The sequence below is a fragment of the Corvus kubaryi genome, unplaced genomic scaffold, assembly GCF_017639235.1.
Source record: "Corvus kubaryi isolate FWS band 111438036 unplaced genomic scaffold, C.kubaryi_AGA036_p1.0 37398, whole genome shotgun sequence".
Taxonomy (NCBI): Eukaryota; Metazoa; Chordata; class Aves; order Passeriformes; family Corvidae; genus Corvus; species Corvus kubaryi.
Genome location: NW_024581137.1, coordinates 9,644,335 through 9,663,204, shown reverse-complemented (window position 1 = coordinate 9,663,204; position 18,870 = coordinate 9,644,335). Strand labels below are relative to the sequence as shown.

The 18,870-nt window shown below is 39.3% G+C and overlaps 1 protein-coding gene across 1 annotated transcript in view; it reads left to right on the top strand.

Moving 5' to 3' along the window:
- Positions 1-1,057: 1,057 nt before the first annotated feature.
- SUSD5 (sushi domain containing 5) overlaps positions 1,058-18,870 on the top strand; it is a 41,441-nt gene continuing 23,628 nt past the window's right edge. The window contains exons 1-2 of the mRNA XM_042044015.1: positions 1,058-1,373; positions 9,507-9,684. Of these exons, the coding sequence (XP_041899949.1) occupies positions 1,280-1,373; positions 9,507-9,684 (272 nt within the window). The 5' untranslated portion in view covers positions 1,058-1,279. The remainder of the gene's footprint in view (positions 1,374-9,506; positions 9,685-18,870) is intronic.

The window sequence follows — 18,870 nt, the reverse complement described above, 5'->3', positions numbered from 1 at the left end:
TCTCAGTTGATGCCTGCAACTGCCTACCAGCACCTTGCCTTGTAGGACACCAGGGCTTCTGGCAGTGAGAAGGATCAGCTCCTTATTTCTGTTCCTGGTGGCTCATAGTTTCTTGCCAGACTGAATGTTTCTGCCCAGCTTCAAATTTCTAAGGGAAAAAATTTTAAGAAGCTGAAATAAAAGCAAAATAGGATGGGAATATGAAAACAACATTTCTGAACCCTGCTGAGTTCCAACAGCAACACAAAACTATTCAGTTTATATATTTAGCTAAATAAATCCTGCCATCACCACTAGTATGTTTCCTCTCATTGTGGGGGTTTCTTTTGACTTGTGTTGGGACAAATATAAGATGAATGAGAATAAGGGACAGATGTCAGTTCTGTAAGTGCTAGTGGGAACTGGGAACTCCCTTCATCAGCTGCTTTCAGAGTGTTCAAGCCTGACCAGGGCTATTCATCTGGACCAGGAGTGCTGACAGAGACCAGCTGATGGACCCCCTCTTCCATGCCTTCAAAAAGGAACAGATCAGAAAGGAACCTTCAGTTCCTCATGCCCATCCCAAAGCTGGAATCTGAAATAGCCAGATTAATCCGTCCCAGTGCTGTTCTTCAGGGAGCCTTGGTCCCCAGAGTTCCATGCCGCTTGGCACTTCTCCTCAGCCCTCACCTGAACACCATCACTCTTGCTGCAGCAGCCACTGACCTCAGCAAGGCACGGCTGGCTGATTTTGTGCTGTGGAAAGGAAAACACTCCTCATGCCTGCACCCATCCCTCTGGAGATGCACAGCTAAGCCCACAAACTCACCGTGTACCAGCAGCAGCTATGTAGCTGCCCTTCTCCTCTCAGCCAGGGATTACTTCTGCCCGTTGCTTGTCCTTTCCCCCCCTTCTCTCTCCCTCCTGGCTTTTACATTTCTTCCATCATGATCCATTAGGTATTTACCGGCAGGATAATGTGACTTTTCACACCGGTTCTCTGTGTGCACTGCCCTGCAGACTGGGCTGGATAAAGCCTCTCCCCAACCCCAGCTGGCTGGACATCTCCCCCCCACCTTCCCCTCCCCTTCACACTAGCCAAGCCAAGGATTCCTCTCTCCCTCCCTCGTTCTTTTTCCACCCCTCCCGCCTTCAGTGCAAACCCAAGACGCAGGATCCTGCCGAGGGAAAGTGCTCCTTGAAATCATCACCGCAGACCCCGCTGTGAAAGTGCAGAGGAGGAGAGAGAAAAAGCCTCGGCAGCCAACCTCCTGCGGCTGAGGGCTTTGCAAGCAGGGCAATGGCTCCAGGCTACCAGAGATTCTCTCTCACCTTTCTCCAGGGCGTGGGGTCTGTATTCTTCATGCTTCAGATCATCTGTGTTCAGGCTGATGGTGAGTCTCCCATTCAGTTTGGGCTGGGTTACTATGGCTGGAATGAGAGCTGTATGTTGAAATGTGTTATTGCAAAAAAAAAAAAAAAAAAAAAAAAAAAAAAAAAAATCCCAAACCAACTTTTTTTTTTTAATAAGAAGCTTAAATACATGCCCCAGTTTGTGTTAGGAAACTTCTGATTCAGAGGTTTTTGAGACTCTACAAATATCCTGGGGTTAAGCAGAGAAAGGAAATAAGATCCCAGAAGGCTAAGATTATTTTATTACAACAAAATGACGGGATAGTGAACTTTTCCAGAGGAAATAAGTATAATGAAACAAAGCCAGAACACGACTAAGAAGACTCAGCTATATTTTAGGAGACCTCTCCTCATAATTCAGAGTACCTTTTCTCCGAAGAACTTTCCCATCTGCCCACTTCAGATACCTCCCTGTCACACTTTATACAGGCAGGTATTGAGGAAGGGAATCCAAGAAGTGAAAGACTTTGATAACCTCTTCTGTTCAGTGCCACACACGCTGAAGATGACTGCTCACCTTTCTGCACATGAGCTTCATCTGCGCTTCACTGCTGAAGGATGTGATCAGAGCATGGATTTGGCTGAAGCACCAGCTACCAGTTACTCTAAAATGGGACTTTTTACTCGCTGATGGTAATCCTGAACGGCTGCATCCCTTGAAAGGTTCCAGTAGCATACTGCCCTTTTAATGATTCAGCTTGTGATAGCGATGACCGACTTGTCTTAACCAAAACACAACTTACTTTTGTAGCAACTATGTCTTTTCTTGGGAGAGCAATGCTGAATGGTCACATTTTTCCACTTTCACAGCTGTGGTAGATTTATGCCCAATCTCAGAATTTTTTAATTTCAATACCCTAATCCTTTACCATTGATGTTTGCTGCATTATTCCAGAGAACAGATCTTAAATATTATAGGGCAATAAAAATCTCTTCTTGTTTGTTCTCAGAGTATTTTTCCTGCTTAACTTAGATTTCTTTCAGCTGATGACAAAGTATGGCAAAGGAAAGGGAGAAAATTAATCTTGCCTGTATGTTTCTACAGCTTCGAGTAAAATGCCATTTATACAACAGAACCCCGTCTTGTGAATTTTAAGAGAATTACATTTCATTAAGCATAAAGGAAAAGAAATGTGTCAGACAACTGCACTGTGTTGCAGTAGGCAAAACTGTGATTCTGTTTTAGGATGTACTCCTTCCCTAGCAAAATGCCTTTGAAATGAGGAGAGGGGAGAAATCATATCCATGAAAAAGGATTCTTCACAGGACTTAAGGACACAGGACAGGAATAATAATTTCCCTTGCTAAGAATGCTTCACCTGAAGATCCCCTTGTTTTTCAGGGCCACCTTCTAATTCGTATTATTTCCATAAAATTTACTAAACTAACTTCTTGATTCCTAAACAGGCTTCTTCTATAAGAGAAAGGAAAAAAAAATGTTGGAGATCATTTTAAGGCAGAGCTCATGACAGATTTTAATTGTCATTCAACAGTTTGTCAAATTTACTTCACATGTGGTAAAACATTTATAGAATTAAAAGGTAGAATATCTGAAGTACTTTACAATTGTCAAGCATTATTATAATAATATGGTTTGCAATTTTGTTTAAATTCTATGTAGTGTTGTGAAAGATGTGTAAGTCTGCTATTAACTTGATCTTCAGTAGGTTCTCCTAATATTAATATTCAAGCAAACAACTGCAACACTGTCCTATAAACCATCTGGGTTAAAACAGAAGAAAACGCTTTATGTCAGCTTTAAAATTTACCACTATGTATTTAAGAAGATCTGAGAGTATGAAACAGGATGAATACTTTCTTTTTGTAGCAGATTCTGCCCTGATCCAGTCAGAAAGCACCTTCTCATTTTTTAAGTCATAGGTGAAAATACAATTGTGGTAGTTTCTAATAGATGCAAATGTCACTTAAGTGCAAACAGACCATTCTGAGTGACACATACGTGTTTGTGTATTCGTTATTTTTAACTGAAAGTATCTGACTCTGTTGCAAACTGCTAAAGGGATTTTGAATTTGCTTTATAAAAAACCTGTGAAATTCAGACTGGCCCCTGTTACAGTTACCTCTGAAACTGGCTGCAATATATTTCCCTAAGGAAGACTTTCGCTTTATTATCTCACACAAAAGTAGTGACAGAGAGCAGGCAATAAAACTGGTGGCCATCAAGGTCTCTTGAAGGTGTAAAGCTTCAGAGCTTAACTGATCTCTTTTGATCATTATTTACCATGGTACATATTGCTGTAGCACACATAGGTTCCAGAAATGCAGAAATAAAATACAGCTTTGTTTCACTTTGCAGCATTTTTTCCTGATTTTAATGTGCTTGCTCAAAGCTGTTCTGGTCCAGGTCAGATGGACAGAGGGCTCCTCAAGGGCTTGTTCCTGCTCTGATGTACCATGGTGTGCTACTGCTAGTGCAGTTACTGGAGAATAATATGGGTTATTGTGGCAGTTCTGAATTGTATCAGTGTAAATTCAGGGGGTTTAATTATTTTCCATTTGCACCGGAATAGGAGAACAAGGATGTGACTTCCTGTATCCTGCACAGGAGTTGCCTCTGCTTTTTTTGCCTCCCTGTTTTGTCTTTTCACAGCTCCTAACATATCCACAAATATGAACCATTCTTTTCTGCAGAGTACTTGCTCTGAGACAGAGCATGTCAGGAGAGGGTGATGGCAATTCATCTACCATACTGAGACACTCCTGAATTGAAAGAATGTGCTGATTCCCAAACTTTACTAATTGTGTCGAAGTGGAGTTGGTCTGTTGGCTAAATCTGGATTATGTGAAGCCCTATTGGTCGCACCAGTCATCAGTAGTGACCATGCATAGTGACTGCAGAGGTTGCAAGTGAAAGGATCTAGAGTCCAGGGAGCTGGGCTCAAATAGGTGAGGATCTGAGAGACATGCCTCTAACTAGAAACTGATGACGTCCAAAGTAGGGAAACCCCCCTGCTAGAGTATTTAATTTGGCTTGTTTTGCATCATTTTTTTTAAGTAAAGGAAAAAAATGTATGGTTTTTTTTCTCTTCTGCTCTCTCTATACGCTCACGTTTCAGTAGCAGGTGTCTACAAATTTCAATCTCCCACTTGCCAAACAGCACACATTCTTGCATGAACAATTCCAACTATTTGATCCTAAAGCGTGTAGTAAAATCAAAATTTAGGCTCAAGCTGAGTTTAACTGAGGGGGAACTCAGAGATGACCTCTTGATTCTGCTACTTTTCTGTTGATGTAATATTTTTTTAAATTGAATAAGACATCATTCACTTTTGTTTCTCACAGAAATAAACTCCACATTTGTGAACTCTAGGTAGAACTGGTAATTAGACAAATCTCTGTCTGCAATTGTAGAGTTACTGGGTCCTCCACCATTACACTTACAATCAAGTTACATTGTTACACACAGCCATAGAAATGGAAATAACGTTCTCTCGAAGTACAGAAGTGACATTCCCTTTCTGCTTCTGAGTGTTTTTTTCTCTTCTTCTCTTCTCTTCTCTTCTCTTCTCTTCTCTTCTCTTCTCTTCTCTTCTCTTCTCTTCTCTTCTCTCTTTTACCTCAATTTTAAATTTTTAACATTCAAGTAAAAATGTATTGAACTCCACATTTGCACATCTTTCACCAAATTTATTTTGTTGAAACAGAATAGTTTTTATCCTTTGAAATAGGAAGCATCATGTCTTGAGTTCAGCACACTGGGCATGCCTTTTAAAGTGCTTTCATTTTATATTATTTTTGAGACACAGTCTTACTTCAAAGTATATTTTACCATGCAGTCTTATATTCCTTCTTCAAGTAAAATGCAGATCCTGCTGAAGACATGGAGAAATTTGAACTCATTTCAGTGGTCTTTGAGCTGTGCCTATGCACCTCAGAAGAACTTCTTGTTGTATCTTTTACTGTAAAAGAATAAATTGGCCGAACTCTCTTATTGATAACCAGTGGAATTCTGCTAAACCTAGTGACCTTCCACAAAATATGAAGAAGCAGCTTTTGGACTGGTTTTATTTTTGAAGAACTCCTTTTTTTGCACTTCCATGTATCTGATTGTAGAGGTCTCTTAAGTCTTGAAAGTATTAGGAGGATCAGTTTTTAGAAGCTGAGTTTAGCAAAATTTGGAGCTGGAAATAAGGTGGTGTAAGAGTAATGAACCATCGGAACAGTTTGCTATAAAGTATGCTGTAAATTCTCCATTACTTGGAGGCATTGAATCATGACTGGATGCGTGTTGAAAAGACATGCTCTAGTTCAACCATGAATTTTTGGACTTGATGGTGGAATTGCAGGGGGAAATCTACAGTCTAGTTATGCAGGAATTGAACACAGTGATAGAAATGATCCCTAGAAGACCTGAGATTTATGCATCTGTGGGTATGTTTTCAATCAGAGTACACTGGGGTACTCTTAAGTAAAAGCTGTATGAATCTATTGCAAAAATTAACTAAAACATTATCAATATATCAAAATATAATCAATATTCTGTAATAAGAGTGATCAGATAATGGTGGAGGCTAGCGATCTAATATAGGCTAGTTATTAAAGAGGGAATCTCTGGTTTCAAGCATGAATTTTTCATGTGAGCTATGAATCCCACTGACAACAATTGGAAGAATGATGTCTTATTATTTATGCCTCATGAGTGAAGTTAAAAGCTTTATCACTTGTTTCAATGGGAATCTAAAAGAACCTTACTGTTACAAGGATATTTTTCATTCTGAACCTGGCTAAACTCAACATGTTCAGCAAGCGTCCTGAGACATACTACTTTGCATGGATTTTTAGCTTGATCCTTAAATCAAAGGGACTTGCTTTGTTTAGAAAAGCTTCAGAAAAGTGTGTAGAGTTTTGGTAATGAATTTTCACCCCTCTACGGGGGGTGAAAGCTTTATGGGAAGCAAATGTTACAGGACAGAAATGAAGTGACAGAGTCAAGAGAGAGCTCAGACACAGGGGCTGCTCAAAGGTACCACAATCAAAGGCATACTACATTCTTCATGCAGACATGATCCTTCATCCTGTGTCTTATGGAAATACAGAACAGTCTCATATTTAAAACAAAATGAAAGTACCTCTCTTGATACTGCCTCAGAGATAAGACTGATTTCAACCACCCCAATATAAAAAAATGACTGCTATGTCATCAAGTATGGGAGAAAATCCTTTTTTAAGAAACCTTTTAACTAGCACCAATAAAAATGTTACAAATAATTAGCCAGGACCCTTAGATTCCCTTACACCGAAAATGATACCATTTGAGATAAAAAGTGATAAAAATTCTATACATCAATATCTTGTATATGTTAGCCATGACACTGTAAGGTGCAGAAATCAGTGTTGCAGTCATTTTTGTTTAAGGGGATTTCCTGTTTTGATGTGCTTTTGTGTTTTTCCTATTACCATGCTAGCATATCTCCTGTTATCTCCTGTATCTTTTTCGTGCCAATGCCCCTCAGTAATGTGACACACCTCACGATATTGAGGATCCAGCTATTCCATTGGTCAAGCATCTGATAAGTGAACCTTACTCACTATGATATTTTCTAAGTAAGAAATCAGACAAAACCAGAGGGCACATCTTGAAAACTTGGCAGATAGCCACAGAGCTTCTAAAACTTTGAAGAAGATTCGCAGGTTAGTCTGCTAAACAGGTTGGCCTTCTTTACCCACCTCTGGCTAACCAGAATTTCCTATAAAGCAGTTCACTGTAACTTCCCAACCAGTAAGTCTTTCCTAGCTTACCTTATAATTCACTTGTTTATATAATTTGAACAGCCCAGATACCTTTTCAAAGGACAACGCTCTCTTTTGACAGCACCTTCATAGGTTCTAGTAAAAAGTTAGTGTATCTTAAGTACTAACAAACAGCATAACAGTAGTCAAGGGAAGCTGTCTCGGTGCCTGTCTTGGATATCTAAACTCCCTTAAAAATGTAACTGTTGCTTACTGGTAAAAAAACTAAATAATTAACCATATTTTTTATAATTAAATCTAGAGGGAACTCAATGCCTGCTGATTTTCCTTTCTTTAAGGCTTCTAACTGAAATACTAATAGCTGGAAAATAAGGGTCAAAATAATGTTTACAGTTTAAGTCAGATGCTATGCAAACTTGTCCTCTTTGTCTTGGATGATGCATCTCAATCCCGATGGCCAAATGTTGAAATGTAGAATGCAGACAGGCTTTTAGTTGGGACGAAGCCTCAGTAAAGCATTACACTTAATCTCTGTTTTCCTTTAGGAGAGAAAATAGTTTTGCAACTTAAGAACGGTTGTTCAAAACCATCATCTTTCTGCTTATATGGTCTCTCTCCCTCGGCCATGCACACTTCACTGTGTCTGTCGTGGCTTAGGAAACAGGAGCTACATTAGTGTCATGTGCATTATTTGGGACATGTGGTAAAGAATCCTGATGTTTGTGTACTGAGGGATGTAGAGGCTTGCTGCTTTCACTACTTTGTGTAAAACCCCCTGTTCTAATTACAGTTAATGGTACTGATTGCAGTGGAGAATCTAAAGACAATGTAATCTAGGGGCTATCACACTGACCAGTGTTTCTGGCTGTGTTCCTTGGTCAGCTACTGTTAACTGCCTTCGGAAAATCACTCTGCGTACTCTGAATTTCCATTCCTTCTCGTAGCTGCTTGTCCCGCTTATTTAAATTGCCATCTGCCCAAATCAGGATGACTTCTTGCTGTGCACAGGTAGAATTCCCACCAAAGCAGGAGTCTTCATTGGGACTTGTCTGCCCTTGCTAGCTAATGTAAACACAAACAACATATTTACTTGAGGGAAACTTTACATGTTTTGATGTAAGGACTGTGATTCTTCTAGTAGGTTTAGTTGTGCACAGGTGAGAACAGAAAGCTGTTGTGGGCAGGCCTACCTTGTATAAGTTCCCCGTATTTAGGATTAGAATTAGATTTACCAATTTGTTGAGACAGTATGTGGTGAGGGTGGCACTTGGTAGAGAATCAGGCTGAATCAGTCTGAAGGATTCCCAATACTGGTCAATATCTCCTATGAGTGTGAAGCTGGCTACGTAGTGAACACTCAGTATGTGCTGAAAGTTATGCACTCATATAATCACTACCACTAATCCACTTTGGAAATAAGACATAAATAAGTGCTTCCAGGCATTTACTGAATGAACAGTGCTTAATAATTTTCTTCCTGCACCTGCAAGCAAACTCAGTCCTTACCTTTGAAATCTAGAAGGTATTCTGAGGGATGTTATCATCAGAAAAAAGATAGTTACGGCAACTTAATGTCAGCTGCAAACTGTCTCATTGTTTATTTCTTTTTCTGGAGCAGCCAGCTAATATGTTTATTCCATAACCCAGTAACTTCTCAAGCTTCATTGCCAAAACCCCAACTGACCTGTTCCCAGTTGCCAAAACCTCTAACTTTCACCCTTTCAGCTTTCCCAGTACTAGATAAATGAAAATAAAATAAACTGAACTGAAAATAAAAATAGCATTAAAAAATGTTACACTAAATATGTTCTCATGCTCATTCAAAAAAAATAAAAAGCTTCCATTAATAAAAAATTTTGTCTGTCTTTCCAAAAAGGTATGATAACGAAGTGGTCTGCATTAGAATGACATAAGTTTGATTTTAGACAATAAGTATAAATCTATTTCTGACATGGAAGACGGGACTGCAATACTGGTTTTTAGGCATGTGCTTGCTTTATTGATGTAGTTGCTATGGAGTAACTGTAGAATGTTTAGCAATGGATTCTGGTGTTAGTAGCCTACAGGAGGTGTTCTTTCCAACTTTGACTTTTTTTGTGCATATGAAAGAGTATCATGTTTTCTCTCTCCAGGTCTTAAACACAGACCTGGAGAGGTGAGACAGGCTTCTTCTCTGAGTTAGGAATGACTTGCTTTTCTGTTGGTGCACAAAATTAAAAGAAAAGCTAACATGAGATACTTAGTCTTGATTAAATTACGCCTTCCAAAAAGTAGGTGGCCCATTAAAATAAACTTAGTAAAAGCATGAAGGCTTTATTTTGTGATAACTTGCAATATTTCTGTTGAATATGTATTGAGTACAATTCCATGATGGATGACATGTCCTTTCTTGGTGTTGCAGGGAAAGTGTTTGCACTTGAGTCCAAGAACAACTCTCAGGGTCTGGATTTAGCCGAAGCTGAGAAAGCTTGTGTTGACCTGAGTGCTCGCTTAGCAACTGCAGAAGAACTGAAAAGGGCTGTTCTGGACTGTTCTTTTGCTGGCTGCACCACAGGATGGCTCGCCAGTGGCTCTGCCGGGTAAGGACAACAGCATAACACTTTCTGGGAAGTAGGAATGATGGTTGACAAGCAAGTTTTCCACCTTGATGAAGATTTACTGAAAAACACTGGCCACAATTCAAGCACCATGACATATAGCTAAATGTGCCACTCTCCCCCCAGAACTAATTTTTTACGGCTAATATTGCAGGTACACAAGTATTCACCAGTGTCACGTTACAATTTCACAGATTCGGCGCAATTTTCTCTTCTTCTTTCCTGCTGAATTACATCGTTGTGGCTCCTGTCCCCCTGGCCTATAGTGAGGTGCTGAGCCCTAAAGTGCTTTGCAGGCTGAGAACACGGTGCTGGAGTTAGTGTCCATGCTCCTGCTGACTCTGTTGCTCTCCAGTCTCTAAGAAGCTCAGCAAACTAAACTTCTCTCGGGAGCCACGTGTCTGTCTAACGCACTGACGCATGGCTGAACAGACAATAGCATGTTCGAAAGGGCATAGATGCACTTGGGTATGATAACCCACATGTGGTAGAGAGTTTGTTGAGAAAGCTCACCAGGGATCTGATATTGTCCCTCAATGTGTTTGAGGTAGCTCAGGTGACTCGATGTGGCACTAGGCTGAGCTTTTCCTTGCACAAAGCATTGTCGCCTCAGTAGAGACCAATTTAAAGCAGGAATGTAAATGGAGGAGTTGAGGGAATGTCTGATGTCACTGAAGCTGGGACGATACAGGAATTGCCCAGGAGTATATCTAATCTATTTTCAATGTTCAATGGTGATAAAGTTTTGTTTTATGAAAAAAATGTTTCCAAACTTTAGTTTATTATTAGATTTTGTGATAGTTACCAGTTTTTAAAGTAAGCATTGGAGTTTCTGTATTTTTAGTGGTAAGTTTTCCAAAGGACACAAAATTACTACTATTAATGAAATTTAAACAATTTCAAGCAAAAGCAACTATTTTCTGTGGTTGTATTTTTTCTTAGGTGAAAAATTGTTTGAAAATTTATTTGTAGGTACTTCTGGTCATTAAAAAAAGAATTCAGAAATGCCTCAGGATAAAAGACGGTGATCTAAATCCAAAAAATCTTTTTCCCAAGACAGTTGCTGAGGTAGCTTGCAGGCTGACAAGACAGGGAAACCATATAACTGTAAGAAGTGCATGGAAAAGTTGTTGTACAGGGTCTTTATACAACCTCTGTATTCCAGAAGTAAGGAATGATGATGGGCAGGAGAAGAAATCATCCCTTTTTTTATCTAAGCAATACCACTAGTTAGTCCAGTGAGATCCTCAATTAATTGCTGCAGGCACTGGAACTGTGGCTATTAATAGAACAGCTGTGGACTGAATATCTTCAATATCAAAATTGTGTACAGTGATAAAAACACATCATACTGATGGGAAGGAGGGGAAGATTTTGCATCCCTTCCAACCTTCTGTACTCCATTCCTCCAGTAAACCTGTCCTTAGTATGGAAGTCTCTAAACTATTTATCAGAAAGAACTTTGTGGGGGCAAACCAGCATACCATTGCTGTGCAGTCACCAGATCTGACCTTCAGTGGAGAGCTTCACCACAGAAAAAAGTTCTTCAGAGCTGGAATTTTATACTCTGGGGCTATTTTACCCATGGCTGGGCAAGCACCAGAATCTATGTTACTTGGTTCGTTGAACTGGATGTTTTTGGCCCTGGGGAAAAATAGGAATTGTATACAGCCTAAAAAGGCTAATCTGCTTCCACTGTAAGTTAATGTGCCTCTGGAGAAAGAAGTGAGCAGTCAAGTGCAAAATGTGCAAATGGGACAAAGTTGTTCAAGTTGAACAAGTTCAGCTTCAATACAGAGATTTACAGAGAAATTTAGATGAAAGGGTAAAATGATGCCACAAGGAGTTCTGTGATAATACATGCAGGAGGAACATGCAATCTACTTGAAAATGTCTTTACAGGGTTCTGATTTACGTCTGTCAGTCCAGGAAAGATATGAGGACATCACTATGCACAGCACAAAGAAAAGCTCTGTCAGACTGCAGCTGTAGTAAAAACAGACAAACAAACAAACAAGCAAGCAAAGAAGTTTCTAGAGTGTTTATGGAATGGGATGGAGAATATGAAAAAATATATACATGTAGGTCATTGTAATGGCCTGCTTTGGAATACTATATATATTTTTACTGTATCTTGGGAAAGGTACTGAAAGTGTCTCAAAAAAAGGCTTAAGAATAATTAAAGGAATCAAAAAAATAAGAAGGGACTCAAATTATTTTACTAAATTAGTTATTTATTTTTCAATATTTACCTATACAATACTTTGGGCATTTACTTGATAAATGGAAACATGACAGCAGGGGTAAAGGATAGCTGGTATACAGAAAAACCTCTCCACACCAGCTGATTTTACAAAGAGAAGAGAAGAGAAGAGAAGAGAAGAGAAGAGAAGAGAAGAGAAGAAAGAGAAAGCAGGCTTCATGGCATGCCCACAGGTTAGAGAAGTTTGAAAAATTATTTCCAAAATAAAGGACTCTTTGCTGGGCACACTTTGTGTATGTATCTTGATGAAACTCCACATCTTTGAATGAGAAATGACCTCCCCACATCTGCCAAGTCCAAAACTGTTCAGGACTTTGTAAGTCGGATCTAAAATCTTGGAATCCTCCCAGCAGCTGACTGGAGTCCAACGCAGATAGCAGAGCTTTAGTCTAATACTCTCCCATATCCTCTTGGACTGTGTGCCTCAGAAAGGAGATTAATAGGAGGGAGCATGATAAAAGAAGTTCCTAATTTCTGTAAGAATGAGGTTTGGTTTATTTATTTGGTGCCTGGAAAGTACCCCAATCTTTCCCCTGAGAAAAATGGGTTAGACATTGGCAGTAGAAGTAAACACAAACAAATTATGTGATTGAAGTAATTATGGTGTTGCAGGTTTTCTGAAATGCTTCAGCCCTCCTTTCATCACTTAGACTTTAAACTGAACAGGAGCTCTAGCAGACATGTAAGGACTTTTTCACTGCTAGATCCATTGTCCAGGTTTTGCACAAGCCTGTGATTTGTTAATTTCTGGTGACTATTTATGGTCTCAGTGAATAGTTACAATCCCACTCCTAGTAAACATTTCCATCACTGTTGATTATTTTGTCTTATTATTATTTTTACAGCCAAATCAGAGCCTGGAAACCTGTGGGAGTGTGTCCTCTTATGGCTGAGGCACATCACTGAGTCAGTGTGAACAGGTTTATATTGCCTACTCTCTGGGCTGTGCTTCTTCTATGGGCAAAGAGGAGAATTTGGTCTAAAGAGCCAGCCCAGTTTGTGTGACTATCAAATTTCTTATGACTCTTGTGTAAATGTAGATCATCCATATTTGAGTATGCCCACTTCAGTCCCTGCAAACTGGGCTAGCCCAAGCAGCAGGTCTTGACAAATGGGATTCATTTCAACTGATGCAGAATGGAAATTGCTTAAACAAATAGATCCCTGCCAGCAAATCCAAAGACACTATAAAGTGGGTGCTTTTGTGATTTGAGCAGCCTGAGACAGAATCTCTTTCACAGGAATAAGGGGATGTTCTTGTCTTGCCCTTGCAGTTGTTCAGCCCAACTTAATTCAGGGTTCAGGGTTCTTCACACAGACAAGTCCCTGGCAGTCTAGGGGCTTGGGAACTTTTTGAGAAGAGCCACTGACAAGTAGGTAGGGATAACTTCTCCCAGCAAGCCAAAAGTAAGCTGTGTACAAGTCAGTCTTGACACGTGTAACTTATAAAGCATTACACATTGTTGCATTTCAGGAAATGAAATGTTGTTAGGCAAGTCTCATTTGTCAGATGAGCCCTAATAGCTATTTATACTAAAAATGACACTCTTATGACTTACTTGCATGTCAGACAAGTGAGTCAGTAAAACCATCAAGTGATCTGCCAGAATATAAATGAAAAAAAGGTGGCAGAGTTCTCTGAAAGGCTCTCACTGCTATCTTTTGAACTCAGATGTCATGCTGGAAAACTTTGTGTCGAGTCTTCCAGCACTGGGCAGTATGTCTTGTAGGGTCTTAATTTCTTTTCTGGGTTTTTGAAATTTGGGAAGTGAATGTAACACAACTGGTCTTAATATCAACCCTGTGCACAGAATGTTAGAAAGCAGCTATTCATTTTAGAAATGGTTAAACATCCTCAACACCTTGTACTAATATACCCATAGCAAATTACTCATTTCCATTACTTTTGTAGGACAGAAAAGCTGAAGCTGTCCTATTCCCTATCCTGTTCCTTATTTGCCTACAAAGGAATGGAGCCATGTATCTCTTCTATAACAGCTTTGAAGCTCTGCGTAAAATTTCTGTTCTGTGATAGACCTCCTGCCCCTGCTCCTTTGTCAATGTGCTCCTTTGCATGAAATTGCCCTGGGCTAGTTTCTACCCAGTCCCTGAAGGATTTATTCCAGAGGGGATAAGTCTGCAGTGAGCAAGCAGAGTCAGCTAGAATAAGCTCTGCTGTGAGAGTCAGAAGACAGGGGTTCTTTTCTTGGCTGACCACAGACCAGATGTTTGCTACTAGGAAAATTACTTCATCTCCATTTTTCCTTCCTTTTGTTAGCTCTCTGGGTTTTGCACTGACTGCTTTTGAATGCTGCTACAGTGTCAAACACAACAGGGCCCTCACTGCAGATGACACCAGTGGGAAATGTAATAATAAGACTCAAATATGGCATTTCACAAAACTACCTACTTCTTTTTCTGCCTACTGCATGGGACTTGCCCAGCACCTGACATACAGTAGTAAAAGCACATTTCCTGGGAAAGAAAAAAGCAATATCCAAGGAATGAAATAAAGGGTCAGTTGCTAACCCTTTCCAGTCTTCTCATCTGTATTTGTAAAGACTTGGGCTTGTGGGTCCCTTGAAATTCATCCAGGTGTGCATGCTAAAACAGGTCCACTTGCTCTTTGCAGAGAAGCAGTCCTGGTGATATGTCACTTTGGCAAGCTCTTGGTTTTATTTCAAGGCTGTGCTCTGCTGACTGATTATAATGCATATGAATTTGTTCCCAGACAGATATTTGAGGCAGGTCAAGTAATTCACTTCAAGAGAAAAATCCAGACATAACTGACAGGACATGGTCCAATTCAAAATGCTAAAGTTGCTTATGAAATCATCTGAGGAGGTCTTGGACTCCAAAATGCCTTCATGTCACAAACTCTAGTCCCACAGCTCACAGCTCATGTCATGCTCTCCTAGAAGACGACTTTGTCTTCTTGTTGTTTCTTGTCAATCATCTCAGAAAGTCTCATATAAGGTGAAAACAAAGTAATTGTGTTTCAGGAATAGGGATTTTTACATAAAGCTCAGTCAAGAGACTTGAATTTAGGAAGTAGGCATGAACAGTTTACTCCCAGGGATGATATCACTGAGCAATGTGGATGTGACCCACTTTCCATCAGCTTTGGGAGGAAAGAAGCAAATCTTTTCTTAGCCCAACCTGGGATGATAACACGGACAAAGTATGACAGCTGTGTTTCTTGTAAAAGAGATGGCCCAATAACTGAATAACTTTTTAGAAAATGTACTTTTTGAGGAACAGCATTGTAGAAAAGAAAATACCTATTTTTTTATGTGTTTTCTAAGACAAGCATCCAAACCACCATCTGCTGAAATGTAGCATCACAGTCATCAGAGTTGCCATTTACTAAGCGAGATATGACTCTCGCTTCTAAGTTGTATTTTTACTGGAAGGTTTTTTTAACTAACTGAGAGATTTAGCAAAACTTTAGCAAGCTTTGGCACAAAAGGCAGCAGTTTGATAGTAAAACTAATTAATGCCAGAAGGTTAGAAATCATTCCTAAGACCAAGGAAAATCACAATATTGAACAGGAAGGTAAGCCTGACTTCAGAGATGGAGTAATAGAAACAGGGTGCAAGGCAACAGTATTGTCTGAAGGCTAATAGGAATTTCTGCCTTAAACCAGCAGTTCAGCTGGAAAGGCAGAGCAGGAGAAAGAGCTGGGTATAGTCACAGAACACAGGGTGGCAGTGGGCCTGTTTTAAAATGAAATACCTCATGTAAAATTTGTGAGAAAAATAAATGCTATCCTCCTAAAAGATATCCAGCAGCAATTCCAGAGGAAAGAGGGCAGTACTGAGGGACTTGAATGAGGCACCAGTGAGACGCCATCTGCAATAGTGCAATGTAATTATTGGCATTCAAGCCCAGAAGGTCTGGGCTCAGACTAGGATTAGTCCAAAAAAGCACCTCTTTTATCAAATGGCAATTAAAGGTGATAATTTATTTAGCTGAGCAAAATGAAGTCAAAAATGGGATATGCTTACTCTTTGCAAATGCACAAGAGGGGCTAATACCAGGATTTTAACTTGTCAGATAGCTAATGAAGTTGATTTTCCACTTTTCAAATGAAGTTCACATATTTTGCCTTTTTTTTTAGACTCTCTGTAATGCTTTGTCATATCTGAAAGCCTGTCCTCTGAGAACGGAGCTGCTTTGTAAATCAGTAGCATTCAGAAAATATTTTTGTACTTTTTAAAACCCTTTGGTAACTAACCAGTAACATCTGTTACCAAAGCCATGGATTAAACTGGAACCTGTAAAGTGAAATTGGGTAAAACCAACTTTCTAGTGATGCTTGACGTGCCATCGAGCATCCAGCTAGTCCAGACCAGGAAGCAACATGATTCTTCTTTACATGCATTAAGAATGCTCAAATTATATGTACCTAGTGATATTAGAGTAAAATGACTATATAAAATCTTTCATACTAGGCTACAGTATGAAAGTCTGCATGAATGGGCCATATTTATCTAATGAACAGAGGCCTCACTATTTCAGTAGTCATATGTACAATTTTAAGCACAAAAGGCTGCATTTTGGTGTATATTTTTAAGAATCTAAAGGATATTGGTTCTGCCTTGGTAAGACCTCCTTTTGACATTTCCAGTGGCAGTATTGCTGTTGGAATGTCTTCATGTCACACTTAGCAGCTGCTTTCTTTGGGTCACATCCAGCCAGAATTAGCCTCTATAGTTCCCAGTCAATGGACTTTCCAAAGCCCACCTGTGCTCCCCTTCATGACTTTTCAGGGAAATTTTCTTCCCTTTGGTAATCATGAACATGTCATTTATATTTTATTCCTCATCAGAGCCAGCTTTGTAATTTGCAGTTTCCCAAAATACAGAAGGGAAAGACTAAGAATAAAAATCCCCTAGTTTGGCTCCCAGACTGCTGCTGGTTTTTTCTCTTGCCTAGTTACTGAAACACAAACAGTAAAGCTGACCCATGAAAAAAAATCAGCACAAGATGTTAAAGATTTATCTTGACTAAGAAAAGTGATGAAGTTTTTAGCTTTATAATTAGGGGAAGGTTTCTTATAGTATGCTATGAACCAGACTTTCACAGTGCCTCAGCTAACACGTTGTTGCTGATGTTCTTCTGAGCTGAATATATTGCAAGCTCATACTACTATGAATCAATGTCATAAGACCATTCTGACTCAGTTCAGTGAATTTATTGACTAAGACTACAAAACCTAAAATCAACCGGCAGATAAAGTAGCAACTACAAAAAAACATCCCACCTACTGTTTTCTGTGCTGATGGATCACGCTTTATCCTATGAACTCAGCTGTCAAATCCATTTGTTTTAACTTGGGCTTACTGAAGAACTTTCAAGTATTATAAAATTGCCTTGCAGTTATCTTACAAAGCACAAGTATCAGTGGATATTACTATAAACAAAACTTATAATTTATATAAAAATAGCATGTCTTTATTAAAAATGCCTTTATTATACATACATACCATATATGAAATGGACTATAATTACTACAGTTTGAGCATATAATTATCATATATTTATTAATACATATTCTATAATGGCATATTATGGCATATTGTAAAATAAATATTAGTCATGCCAGATTTTCTTCTATTTCCTTCTTTGAATAGAGGAATTAAGAGAAGAGCAAAATATACCAATTATTCCTTCATTACATAATACATTAGAAAAAAAAATTGAAGCAGCACAAGAGTAAGCTGAAGGCTTCTGGGAAGTCTGCTTCTCACCTTATTGTGCTACATACTAGATTTTCTCCTTGTGTGTGCACGTGATATCTGCAATATCTGAGTCATGGCACAGGAAAACAATGAATAGATTGGCCAGTCTCTGATCTTTTTTTCCAGGTGGGTACAGAAGGACTGTTAATTGTTCTTAGTTGGATGAATTGTATTGTACAGCAGGAGTTAAGCTGAGGTTCAACACAGTGCAGAATCCCTGGTCTCCTGTTTTCTCTCTTGAGAGGAGAAGAGGCATCATGAAGCACTTTGTCCTTAGCACTAGACTGAGAAGATTCTCAGTAGTTCGTCAAGGAAACAGAGGAGACACCTTTAGGCACCTTCCAATTTTCATCAGAGAGAAGGGGCTGTTGTCAACACAACCAACCACATTTTTATCTTACTGGATAACATGTGGTACTTTCATGGTCTATGGAGATAGTGTTTCTGATTGATTTGTATGCTGAGATTGAGAGTTCATGGCCATGTAAGAGTAATTTTGAGGGATGCATGGATGCTTCAGGCAGATATGTATCACAGACAACTACTATGGGTGATACGCTGTCCAAACTCAGGATGCTTCTTCTGAGCACATCTGCCTTCATCAGAAATCTCCACAGAAGTAAAAAGAAATCAAATCTGTTTCTTAACTAAAAGGCACAAAATGAAGCATTACACTGCTCTGAGCATCAGATGATATTGTATGCTGAGTAATGAGGTTAACTTCAATTAATGCATGAAAGTATCCATAAACAGAACTAAATGTACATGACTACATTCTTCTGAGCGGCTGGGTAGGTGGATGTGTCCCTTAAAAAAGTGTAAAGTTTGTGACATTCTCTCAGCCATGATGCATGCCACGGTGCAATAATTCAAGACGGTCAAGAAACAAACCAGGCAGCAACACCTCTCAGCAGGGTGCTGGAAAGAGTAGGACAACTGTGCAATTTTTTGTCGCTTATTTTAGTATGGCTGTGCTGCTGCTGAAGAAATTTCAAGATATGATGAATTCTGAATTGGTAGCCATTTTTCAGTCATGAGAATGGTAACAAATTTAAAAGCATCACACTCTACCTTTTAGAACTGTGACTAAAGTGTACCTGTATATTTAAGTTGAAATTATAGATTAAAAGCTAGCATTTTAGTATTTAGGGGAACCCTCA